General features: G+C 45.3%; 1 protein-coding gene across 3 annotated transcripts in view; it reads right to left on the bottom strand.

Annotated features, from left to right (window-relative positions):
• Positions 1-13383, bottom strand: part of neurl1aa (neuralized E3 ubiquitin protein ligase 1Aa) — a 68444-nt gene that overhangs the window by 23042 nt on the left and 32019 nt on the right. For 2 of the 3 annotated variants that reach the window (XM_086297086.1, XM_086297087.1), the window contains exons 2-3: positions 6800-7050; positions 6219-6540 (exon numbers count right to left, since the gene is read on the bottom strand). In XM_086297086.1, the coding sequence (XP_086153212.1) occupies positions 6219-6540; positions 6800-7050 (573 nt within the window). Of the gene's footprint in view, positions 1-6218; positions 6541-6799; positions 7051-7361; positions 7511-13383 lie in introns of those variants that run through there. The other variant, XM_086297085.1, reaches the window with a different exon arrangement.

Raw genomic sequence — 13383 nt, 5'->3', positions numbered from 1 at the left:
AAGCAGTCGGTTTCTCCCAGAAGTAGGGGAACCCGCGCCGCAGAACTCAAACACAGCTAATAGACTCCTGTCACTCCAGAAGTTGGCGGAGTTCCTGCGTCGGTGCCAGAGTACAGTACGGAGGGAGACAGAGGAGATCAGACTCGGTCGCTGTGTCCGAAAGAAAAGAGTGTTTATTATTCTCTGAACACACTTTTGGACTTTAATAATTAAGATTTGTCACGTCTCATCACGCGGCGTTCTCATCTCGTCATTCGATGTATAGAACGTTTTTCACTGCAGATAGTGTGTGTGGCTTTGGCAAAAGAAACCAGACTGTCTTCTTTATAGACTCACTCGGTGAGTCCCACTTTCTTCCCACTGTGACAAACAGACCCTCATGCAAAGCCAAGAATCTAGCCCCGCTTTCATAAACTTCTTCTAGGGACCAAATTCTAAGAAGACGACCAGGACGAGGAGCAGGGAGGTTTCTGGTAAAAGGCTCGAGAGTTTCCGAAGAAAAAACAAGAAATATTCTTCTACTGCTGAATGACAGCAAGTTAATGAAACATTAGAGATTTGACGGCACAGGGTAATGTTGTCAGATGATATCATTAGAGCAATGCAATAGAGCTAAAACAGCAGAGATCACAACACGAGATATCTGGAAAGTGGTGAAAGCTGTTTTTAGCCCACTGATATCAAACAGACTGAAACAGTAAAACTACCAGCATGTTCATTACGCCAGTTTGCAGGGAAACTCTTTAATGTCACATTACTTCTCAGAAGTCTTGAGTAAAGTTGACGACAGCGTCTGAAGTTTATCCGTGTTTTGCAGTGACTAATCAGGTGTCGGACGTCAGTGTTAAACGCTGCCAGATGCGAGCTGCATTTTATTTTGACAGCTCCAAAGAAAAAAGACAAATATTGTGCCTTATCACCATTTCCAACATTTTTAACATCAGTCAAGGGAAACCTGCTTTCAGCTGCTCTTCCACCTGCTTTCCGAAGCAAACCTGCTGCAAAGCTACCCGGGAGCACATGAGCGATGCAGTTTCTATCAGAGGTGGCATCGCTCACTTTAGCCTCACCGAGGCTGTCGTGTTGCGAACGGTTCAGAACGGGACAACCCCGCCTCGCACGCCGACACGCTGTCAGAGATAAGCTAGCTCTGACACATCTCGTGAAAGACGTAAACAAAGAGCCGCTCCTGCTGCGCCTTCATCCGTCAAAGCTTCGCACATTGTTTTACTCTCGCTGCACTTCTTTACACCTCGTGCACATCTGTCATCTTTGTACAAAAGCACAGCTCTGCGGTCTCTGCGGAGTCGTCCTGCAGAATAACACGAGGTTACGTAAGCGAGAGGAGCGTGCGGCTTTCAGCACGCCACTGCCCCACGTTTCATGGTTTAGAGTTTAAAATCGGCGCCACCTTCATAACTGCAAGTGTTTTGAGTGACAGCAAGTGTTTTTGCTTCCTGTTGGCTCAGTGGGACCTCATTCTCCAGTCCAAAGCTACCCCGTAATTCAATCCATCACTTGAGGAAAGCTGAAAACACTGCAGATATCAGAGGCTCTTTGGAGAGTGTAACTACAGCTTTCCTCCATTCCTCTCTCCCATGTTTTGTATGAACTAAATTAACTGCTGTGCTTCTTTGGGGTGGCAGCTAGATTGGCCAACACCTACTCTGAGTCAGCCCGGTCGAGAGGTGTTAGCGGCCTTGAGGCTTTGCAATCAGACTTTATTCTCTCTCGTCCTTCAGGGAAGTCCCACAGAGGGCCCGTCTTGATTAAAGCTCCACAGTGACTGACTCATACAATCTGAGTCCTGCTGGCTTCACAACAGCTGGAATTACTCAGATACTCAACCTCCTTCCCGATGTCAAGTAAAGTCCTGCTGTGTGTGTGTGCGTGCGTACGAGAGTGAAGGCTAACCCTAGGAACCGGGAAATCAGTGTATATTAAACTGCCTTTGTGGCTCGTTGGATTTCAAGCCTGTGGGGACGGCTTCGGTCTGCCCAAAAGATTATCCTGGCAAACCTCCACAATATTGTGTTTGCCCCGTTCGAGCCAGGTGCAGTCAATCACTCGCTACCCCAGGCTTCTAAGCGGAGAAGTAACTATATCTGACACCTTTCTCTGCAGCAGGAGCCTAAAATACAGAGATGTTTGTATGCTGCGAAGGCTCCAAACTTTCCTGGCAAAGCAGACTGACGTGAAAAGAAATCACGTGTATAACAAAGCTGCGTGTGTGTACACGTAGTGGAGTCGCTCCATCATTTTTATGGCCCAGCTTCATGGAAGGTGACAGGTGAAAATCTTAAAATTGCTCTCGTCGCGCTCGTGGAGGCGTGAAAGCACTAAATCGCCCCCCCCGGACTCTTCGTGTGTGGTGTCGCCCTCGTGGTGATTACTGCGAGGCAGACTATCGTATGACACGGTTCCCATTTCAATCGTTCTACATCAAAGTCATCCTAAATGTCACCTGAGGTCATCCTCCGATCCTGAGCCGACCTCAGAACAGCCTCGAGGTGGTGAACAAACGACAACTCGCAGCCCACTGAGGCTGCTCGACACGCTGGCCTGGACGTGGTAAAAGAAACGTTTTTCTAACAGTGGGATCAAATTATGACGATTAAGCTTCTCTAAAATCTCACTGACTGAAAATAGAGAAAAGATGTTTTGTATTAACATTAGGTCAGATGACCTCGTTTAATTTTAATAACAAACTCACATCGCAGTGTTTTGCCAGATTGAACATAAAGTCAGAGTTTTACACTTATGTTACTGAACTGCTCCCAAAGAGAAGCACAGCGGTCTGTGTCTGCGTGACAGAGGAAACAGGACGATACGCACACTCTGCTCCAATAATTAAAGCAACACTTTCATCAGAGCATCAAGCTATTGATCTGGTATTTTATGAAGTAGCAGCACGGGCTGTAAATCAGTTTGAGCTGAAGTTCAGTCAGGTTCCCTAGAGGGGCAACAATGACACAGGATGATTTTCCAGGTGGATTTCACGGGCACTTTTCCCCTTCTCATCTTTCCTGACTCTCTTATCACTAGTTTTGCATTTGCCTAGAGTCCATGTGGTGATACCAGGACCCTACAGCTCCTCCGGGATGGCACATCAGCAGCAGGCTTGCTGTGCCCCCCAGTAGAGTCTCAGGAGCATGGAGACAGGCCCTTAACCCATCAGCAGACACAGCATCTGCTCCTTTGTGCAAAGAGGAACATTATGAGCACTGCCAGAGCTACAAAATGACCTCCAGCAGGCTGCTGGTGTGAATGGCTCTGACCACATGATCAGAAAAAGACCTCATGAAGGCGGCCGAGGGGCCGAAGTCCATTAGTGGACGCTGTGTTCAACACCTGGCATCCTGAATTGTCATTTACGATAAAATACCAGAATTGGCAGCCCTGTGCTTTTCACAGGTGAGAGCAGGTTCACCCTAAGAACATGTGGCCAACGGGAAAGAGTCTGCATAAGCCTGCCTGTAACATCATTCAGCATGCCCATGGTCTGTGGAGGCATACAATGTTAACCTACGGGCAGGGACGACATTTTTAGACTCATCGTCAGGCCCTACGCAGGGGGCCCTGGGTTTCCCTCGGTGCTCCACAATGCGCAGCCCCACATGACGAGAGTATGCAGGCAGCTCCTGGAGGATGAAGGAACTGATACCATTGACTGGTCCTCACACCTGACCTAAATCCAACAGAACTCCTCTGGGATGTTTCAGTCCATCCATCACCACCAGGTAGCACCTCAGACTGTCCAAGAGCCAGTGATGCCCTGGAGCAGATCTGGGATACTGTCCCAGATCCCTGATGATGTCAGGCACGCATGTAGCCACTTATTAAACGGAGCAGCTAATATTAATTGTCTGTGGGCTGTAAGAACGGCAGGTGAGAGCACTGAGCTGCAGAGCAACAACCTGGGAGCACCTGAGACAAGACCAGCCTTGCACTTGTTTTACCATTAGTCACAATAAAGCAAAGCACCTGCCTAAGGTAAGCGTTCAATAAAGGAAAACAGCCCTCCAAATATGAACTGACAGTCAGTAAATGCATCAGAGTCATTAAATAAACTGGGTGCCAGTAACTGTGCAGCGTAATGAAACAGCTGGAAGAAGAAGCATGTAAAGTGCTATGAAGACAGGCAGAATGGGTGATTTGGAGAGATACTGGAGGCTTTTCAGTGCGTTTGAATCACTGTCCCCACTGAATGAACACACGACCACAGGCTGCTGTACGTTATGAAACTGTTGCGCTGCATAAACAAGCTGTACGGTTAATCCACCACAGAATTTTAATTCATTCTTTATGTAGCGAGGATTACAGCATTTCCAAGCAGGCACAGTGAATAATCTCACGCAGTGCTGTTAGAGACGGACGTGGAGAGAAAATAAATGTTATTGATCTGAGAGGGGACTCTGGCAGGTGCGCTGTAGCTTGGTTACAACTGTGAACATCACAAATTAAAATAAAAAAAGGGGCTTAAAGATAAAATGTACACAACTGCCAGACCAAATTGATCCAAGACAGCGATTAGAGTGGCGAGGACTACAGCTACTACTGTAGCTGCTCCATAAATAAAGCCTCGGATGTGGCCTGTGCAGTAAAAAGGTTCCTGAAACGCACAGAAACGTGATGCACAGAGCTGACACAATTGGCCTTTCACCATCACAAAGATGGTGTCTGGTCTGGGTGATGCATTTCTCTCTCTCAGCCTTTGGTAGTGCCCCCCCCTCTGAACAGGCCCCCGTTTATGAGGGCAGATGTCAGTCTGTAGGCCCCCTGAGACTCACTCTGTAGGCAGCCCTGCACATGGCCTGACAGTAAAAAGACAGTAAGGATGACTTAAGCAGAAGGCTTAAGGGGAGAGGACCAGTTTCTGATTAAAACGGTGCTTGAAGCAGTGTCTTCGAGGGTCAGGCATCTCAGAAAGATGTTGGACAGAGAGTTTAATCACCCTAAAGCTCCGGGTGCTAAGCTCAGCTTGTGCATTTGATGTGCATGAACCCTTTTTTGAATGTTCCTTTAAAATGAAACAACCATTAATAACCATTTTTCCTCCCTGCAAACACCGACTGAGTAGGAAAAATGTTGCAAACGGCAACGAGACTTTTAGCAATTATGGTGTACAAACAGAGAAAACAAAGAATATGGATTCCCCTCATGCTCGGGACACTACACATCCGCCGCTGCCAGCCTGGAGGAGATATTGTCAACCAGCACAAATACAATCAAACATGGGACATGTGACCCCTGGTGTATTTTTACAACAGCATCCGCTCTGAAGGGGAAAACAAGAACGAGCACACAAGTTCCCACATCAAAGCCACGGCCATACTATCCTGTGCTATGTACGCAGGGTATGCATGCTAAGCTACGTAGCATAGCTGGATAATGCTGGATAATGCACAACAGTGTGCCTCCGCTGCTCTGGTGTAAACATGTGGGCCAAATATTTCTGAGGCTGGCCGAAGGCTTTACTGCACACAGCAGCGGGGTGAGTAACCTGTAGACATACAGTAAACAAAAGGAGAACTCACTTTTTCAACAGCAGTGATGTTAAAAGTAAAAACACCAACATGAAAGGTTGTCTTTACACCCGGTTACTTTCTTATCACTTTAGAGGTTTTTCAAAGTGACGAGAAAAGAAGGTGACCGTGGCTAAGGTAGATACAGGTGTGTCATCCACCAATCAGAAGGTTGGTGGGTCTCCGTATTGCTCCCAACACATTCACCTGACTGTGTATGACATCTAAAGCAATATGTATTGGTACCATTCTCCAATCCTTATCTTGGATGTTGATGCATGCAGGGCTAAGATGTACAAATTAAAGACTCTGAATTGAAGATTTTTGGTGATCAGCTGTGAAAGAACTTTTCTTCAAGGTTATTCTAGAAGGACAAAAGCTAATTACTCATGAAACGCAGCACTGGGGCTGGATTAAGCTGCCTGTGGGGACCGGTGGACAAAGGCAGCTGGGCGCTCTTATTGAACACCCACCATTTTCCAATTAGTTTGGTAAATCTTGACTAAATAAAGACGGACTAAGGTAAAAGCGCCATGTTTGAATTCTATTAACTATATTTAAATATTCTGACACAGAGCCCTTCTACATGGCAGGGTGGTTTGATCTTTTATAAACAGTTATTTACTTTGTTATTGGATGATATGCACACCAAGCCCATCAAGACACGCCTCATTCCCTCCACCATGTTCTTACCTAGCAGCTGCACGCCGCGGGTCAGGCCGTAAACATCAATGAGGGCCCAGAGGGGCTCGGCCGTGCGGACCCCGCTGAAGAACAGCATGGGACTGGACTCGTTAATGCGGTAGAAGACTCTCCCTTTCTTGTCCACCCAAAAGGCGATGACGTTGCCCTCGTTGGCAAATTCCTCGGGCAGCGCCTTGGCCCAGAAGCCACTCTGAGACACCAGGTCAGGACAAGCGTACTTGGGAAGGTTGTCTGGGTTTATTCTGGAGGGGTCTTTAGCGGTGAAGCCCAGACGCAGAGCCCCACTCCAGCAGCACTGCTTTTTGGTAATCTGCAAAGAAGAAAACTTGTTGGTACGTGAAAAATATCAAATTATAAAAATGTTTCCATGAATAGAAACGTCTGCTTTTTGAGGCTTTAAATCAATAACTGCATCACGTCTATCCAACACAGACAGCGAATTTGAGTTTACACTGGGGGACAAAACCTTTTAACTGTCAAGCTAAGATAAAACTAAGACAACAGTTTTGACAGTTTAAAAGCTCTCAGACACTCGAGAGGAAAAGTGCTCCACTCTGTGAAAAATGTACCTTGAGGCGGACTTGCTCATAGAGCGTGATGGGCCGGTTGCTGAAGGTGATGGCATTGCAGAAACTGGCCTGCCTCTTTGCTGTCTTCTGGGCAAGGTCCATGACAATTTGGGACCCCTTGGCGTTTGGATGGAATAGAAGTGGGCTGATGGGGAGAGGCCCACCGACACTGCCACAGTGGATAGGCAGGCACCTCTTGGGTTTGTGGTGACATCGATGTGACGTGGACGGGAATGGGCCACCAAGGGAGTCTAATAAGGCAACGAGAGACAAAAGAGCAGAACAAAGCCATGAATTTCATTGAAAACAAACCAAATAAACGTCCTAATTAGGAGCAGGAGGTTAGGTTCCAGCAATGCAGTTAGCATCTGATGTTTGTAATTCAAAATGTTATCACACAAAATGACATCAGATAAGGAAATATCATCTAGGATTTGGTTCTTTGTTGATTATCTGTGAGTAGAAGAGTAATAAGCTAATCAGCAATAATCACACTGGGCCTGCAGGCTGAAAACTTTCAAAAACACATGTCCAAGACAAATGATGCTCTTTAGTTACTCACAAAATGAGCTGTTCCCAGACAAACAGCCATTCTGAAATCTAATGGCTGCATTACATGGTCCGCGTTGGCCGTGAGACGCTCTGTTGGACATCTGTGACCACAAATTCTCAGTAGAAGCCGTGTGAAGTATGATGCTGTTTGAACATATTGCATATACATTATTTGACCCAATTAACACTGACGTTATGGTATAATTCTTGCAGTCCAATAACCAACCAAACAGGTCAATTGCAAGTTTCTAGCAAGACTAAATATCACATATCGCGCTTGGTCATGCACTTCAACCCAAAACCCGGGAAGCAGTTCGATGGCTGCTTTCCGGTGGTGAAGAAGACTCGCAGAGGAAGGCATGACTGACTTGATAATTAAATGCATGGGCAGCAGAAGTGCCTGAATGGAGTCCGAGTGAGAGGAGTGTGACCGCAGCACTTGAGCAGCTACTAGAAACATGCACTTGAGCAATTTTCACAGATTTTCCACGGCCACTAACCGCCAGGTTAGAATGACTAAATTAGTATTCTGCAGCTGAGCTGAGAGGAAGTTTTTAGCTTTGAAGGAGAGAATCCTCAAAATTCGACTGATCTGATATTCAATACGTTACCATTCTGAGATGCTAAATGCCTTCCAGAAGTTTCTGTATTTGTGTTTAAACATTCCAGTATTTTGTGGTTATGGGGTATAATCCATCTTCCTGATGTACCCGCTTTCCCTCGGCTTGTCAGGCCCCCGCTTACATCAGTTAGCGATTAGCGTTTTCCTCACCTGACCAGCTGTATCTACAAAGACTGCACTTGTATCCTCTCACAGCAATAATTCAAAGCAATACCAACTGTGATTGTAAGATAAGAGATCTATTGAGAGTCCTATTGCAGACTCAAAGCACTACATGTTTCATAGCTGTGTTGCATTATGGACTACTCGAGCTACTGTCAGCAGAGAAATTGGTCTGGCTGTCTCTTCTTTCATAGATTTCTCCGGGTATGATTTGCCATCTAGAAAGAAATTCCATCTCCTCCGGTCTGAGCGATTGATACATCACAATAAACATCAGCAAATCCTGATGTTTATGCTGAATGTTTCAGTTTTTCCCCACCAAACTCCAGTCAGCTGTGCTGAAAATGTTTCAACACAGAAATGCCTGGCTACGTACATATTGATAGGAGAAAGAAACTGTAGTCCATCAGTCCACTACATTAAATGTACAGTGTGATTCTGCCTCTATTACAGCGTTTGAATATGAAAAGAAACTGTGGCAGGTGCCTCATTACAAAAATTGCCAGAATTATATGATTAACATTCAGTTTTACAGAGGCCTGCCTGATTTGACCAGACCCTGAAACAATGAAAGCCAACTCAAGGGCAGCAGCAGATGTCCTGCAGAGTCCTGATAAGTCCACATATTTCGTCAAAGACAACAGCACGCTTTGTAGTCCGTCTTTGTGTTTGTCTGTGTTTATCTTGTAATAACACTACAGTTTTACACAGCATGTCTACCATTCTATCTGGCCCCGAACTTAAGAAGACGGCTGAGGCCTTTTGTCTTAGGCAGTGCTACAGAGGAGCGGCTGTTGAATGTGGTTCACGTGGTCCTGGGCAGTTTGAGCTGAATGAATTAGCGGGCTCTAAAGAGGCACAGCTGCTGCAGAGAGAAGGGGCTACGTGTGAATTCATGTTCCTTAGCAACCCGTGGTATCTAAAGGTCTTGATCGGCTCACTCGGCAGCCATCAGTGAGCTTACAACAGATGCCTTTTGTTTATTGAGACACAGTAAAATTATATTTATAGTCTTGCTTGGTTGTGTTTTTCCAGTCAAACAGGAGTACTAGTGAACACAGAAAAAAAGCATCCATTTCAGGTATCTGTGGGTCAACGGTTACATTTTGGAAACGCTGAATTCACAGCTGGTTTAACTTCTGAGCGAATATCAAGACTACACGGTATCCAAGTATCTCTCCTCTTCGTGGTACTTCTTCCTCTCCAAGGTAACATGCGCAGCACTCGTTTAGGCAGCATCATGAAGTCAAGCTCAGCTGTAATCCTGGCAGATCAGCTCATCTCAGTGCCAGCCCACATCGGCTGATGTCTCAGCTGATAAACGTCTATACATCCAATTGGCAAATCCCATACAGGCCATAGTATTTAAGCTGCTTCTGCTGCTGCTGCAGAAGAGCAAACTCGGGTAGGCCGGAGTGTTGCGGTGGTTAACACTGTTGGTTCACAGCAAGAAGGTCCTGGGTTTAAATCCACCACCTGGCCAGAGTATTTCTGTGTGGAGCTTGCACACCCATGTTTGTGGGTTCTCTGCAGGTACTCTGGCTTCCTCCCACAGCCCAAAGACATGCAGTCGGTGCGGCAAGGTTAACTGGTGACCCTAAACTGCCCATAGGTGTGAATGTGAGTGCAAATGGTTGTCTGTCTCTGAGTGCTAGCCCTGCAAGACACTGATAACCTGTCCAGGGTATATCCTCCCCTGTAATCCTGAAATGAATGAAGCATGGATGGATGCGTGTGTGGGTAACCTATCAACATACTCAGGATATGTACTTTAATGCAATTCTTAGATAGTTCATGAAACACAGTGATGGCACTGCTTTAAACACAGCAGCAGCATAAATATTGCCTTCACTATAGAAAGTCTTAAGGTTGCAGCTGGCTAAAAAAATGTTTCTTGTACCAGCTCCACTTAAAAATGCTGAAATGCATGATAACTTACTGCTAGTCCTACTTGATTTGGATACCAGTCGCCTGCTGTTCAGATAGCTTCTTTGCAGAAGCCCCCCCCCCCCCAACATTGGCCACTGCACTCAGACTATATGGCTTAAGCTTTGAATTTACTTTTGACCAGATATCGACTATTTCCCCACTTAGTGGGCTTTGTTTAAGGCTTGCTGTTTGTTGAAGCTATCAGAAAAACAAAGCTGCCTCGAGCAGCCCGTCTCAGTCGTCCAATTACCTCAGGAACACAAATCCTGGAGTATGCTCATGTCCTCAGAGCCCGAGATGTGACCCCTCAATGTAAATAACTCTTGTTGACTACAGTCTAACAGCTGCCTCCGCTAAACCCGTTCTTGTGCACACAGCTTTATACTTTTGTTATCAGTGAAGAGGTTGTTTTAAAAGCCTCATAGGAGCCATTTTGCCAAAGGTCAAGGATGTCTTATTATGAACAAACAGGGTGAAAAGCTTGTATTCCTCTGCCCAGGAGTGCAGAGGGTTGTTTATCCCACTAATGACAGCACATGTGTGACAGGTCCGATCGCTCGTCACAGTACACAGACAGATAATACCGTCATACTGCAATGAACATCTCTGCGGTCTCATCATTTCATTCAGGTGGATGACGAGAGGTTTTTTGTTCAACTCAAGCAGTTTCCCATGCTAATCGAATTTTATGTGTCCAGAACACTATTCAAATATTTGCTCCGTGTCTAGTGGGTACATCACTTCCTTGTTCTGTGGAACACCCGCAAAAGCTGTTCTTCAAATGAAATGTTCCTGTGAGGTAACAGCTGAGCTGTATTGTGCCATATAACCCGCCACTCGCTGGAACCTCGGCCGTTCATTCAGCTGTGCAGAGATTTTGAACCATGCGCTGCATAAAATGATGAAGACTAATATCCAGGCTATACTGCTTCATATACAAAGGCAACATATTGCATTAGCAGTGTGTGCAGAATCACTTTTCTGCTGTGATACACACTTTGTGTCCAAAGCCTCAGACCCATCTCCAAGGGGGACTAAAACAAACCCTGACCGGTGTTTGCACATGTCATTGACCCAGATCTCCACTGATACGCCCAATTTTAGCACCATGGAAACACGATGAGGCTGTATCATTCAAAGCACAGGTAGCCCACATACCAACCCACTCTCTGCACTTGTTGCCATGTGAAGTCCAGCTTGAAGCTCATCCTGGGAAACATTAGAGAAAACACAACCTCGCACACAGAGTTACTTTTGTGACTTTACGATAGCCCATCAAGCCTTTAAGCAATGTGGGAACATGGGAATAACAAACATGCAGACTGGTGTAGGGTGTAACGTCAAACACCAGATCCTTACAGGTTTACATTTCCACTCAAGCTTATCACAGTTTATTTATGCACCTATTAGAAGTAAATGAGCATTAATATACTGGTGTACTTTGGATCACTCACCAGAATCATTTGTTAAGAAAACACAAAGCGGACTGTTTAGCTTCAGCTCGTTCTCTCGGGATAACTGCAAACATTACCAACACAGGGCGGATAAATAAAATCCATTTCATCTTTACCAAAACTTCACAGGTGGAAAACGCTTCTCCTTTGCTTCTTTTTCAGATGTTTCTCTCTGTAGATCAGCTGACAGCGTCATTTAAAACACTGCCAACAAGCCTGGAGGGCAATGACAAACAACTTCTTAATGATGTTTACATAGCAGTGTCTGGATGATGCATTTAATCGCACTGACTCATGACAAAATGCCATTTCAGTCTAATGTAACTGCAACAGTGAAATGAATCACACGATAACGGCGACAATTAATCACATGCATTATCATTTCGGCAAGAAGGCTTTACGCGTTACAGTACAGGTACAAGAACAACATGCTGTGCCTCTTACAGAGTCACCCAGAGTGTTACGTTTCCTCTTATTACTCATCTCCAAAGTTGCACACATGTGTGACAGATGCAGTCAGATCATATAAAACTCAACAGGCACCGACTGCTACGGTAGCTGTGGCTGCTACTCTACCTGAGGGCAGGTACCAGGAAGTCACTGCATCGCTGGTGGCGACCAAAAGATCAGAAATGTTGTTAAGGAACATCGTGAGAGATCTGTTGGTCTGTGACTGCTCAGATCAGTGTCAGGTGATCCCGTCCAAAAAACAATTTACTTTGGATTAGCTCAGGTAGGCTTTTTTCCCCTCCTTTAGCTATACTACTGACTGCTAAACACTGAGCAACGATTACCATCAGTGGCAATCGTATTTTCACTTTTGTTAGAGAAAAAAACCTTTTATCTTAATGAAGTCTACTAATAACAACTTGATTGATTCTTATCAAATTAAGAAACAAGTATCAGAAGAAGCTGATAAAACAACAAGTTCAGTTTCCACGGCACACACACCACACCAGGCTGGACTGCTATTTTTCCACGTCTCTTTTTTTTAGCTGATGTTTTATAAGGTTTAGGCACAAACACTGCTAGATTACAAGAAAAAACGATCTAGGTTTGGGTGAAATGCACCCTTTCCCGACACAAACCACATGCTAGAAGTTTAACTTCTTCCATCTAAGAGCTCCTTCTTCATTTTCATCAACAACTCCTGCAAAGATGATGACTTTGACTTTGCTCCCAGGGTCTTTCTCTGAGGGACGTCCACTGAGTCCACCAGCCTACCTTTGACATTGACGACGTCCAAGAGACGCACAGAGGGTTAAAATGTAACGTCGAGGGTTCCTGACGAATGTTCAGGACAAAGTGGGAGAGAGACCTCATTCGAAGGAGTTTGGAAAGAATGCCTTTCTGAGAGCTTGCTGCATTATGTCTGAAAGCCCCATAATACTAATCCTGTCAAATATTGCCTGAGTTTTATAGCACCAATCAAAAAATGTTGGTCACTCAAAAGTCCAAGCACATTTCTAACAGCTTACTTGCTTTCCAAGCGGCTCAACAAACTGTAATACAATAATGTAACTCACCACCAGTTCTCCTTTTTAACTGAAATACTGATTGGCTTCAGTATCAGTTTGGCAGATTTTTATGCTACAGAGGAACTCCATGTTTTCAACCTTGTGCAAAGGTAGCTTTCCATGACCCCTTCACATGTTACACTCTCTGAAAGAAGACCTTCCCCCTGGCTTTAAGCTAACTTTCTTCTGATTAGCTCCCCCTTGCAAACAGAAGTAACAGAAACGGCACACAGCCAGGTCTTCTGCTCTCATAGCCAGCAGTTGGTGCTTTAGACGACCGCATGCTCTTACTGACATCATAAAGAACCACGGGTTTTAAAAAAGGCCTGAGATCAGTGAGTTTTGAGC

The sequence above is a fragment of the Aulonocara sp. 'chitande type north' Nkhata Bay genome, linkage group LG6, assembly GCF_057382095.1.
Source record: "Aulonocara sp. 'chitande type north' Nkhata Bay isolate Kocher_YH1m ecotype deep benthic linkage group LG6, A_spYH_male_GT1.1, whole genome shotgun sequence".
Lineage (NCBI taxonomy): Eukaryota > Metazoa > Chordata > Actinopteri > Cichliformes > Cichlidae > Aulonocara > Aulonocara sp. 'chitande type north' Nkhata Bay.
This window is presented reverse-complemented; position numbering and strand designations above follow the sequence as displayed.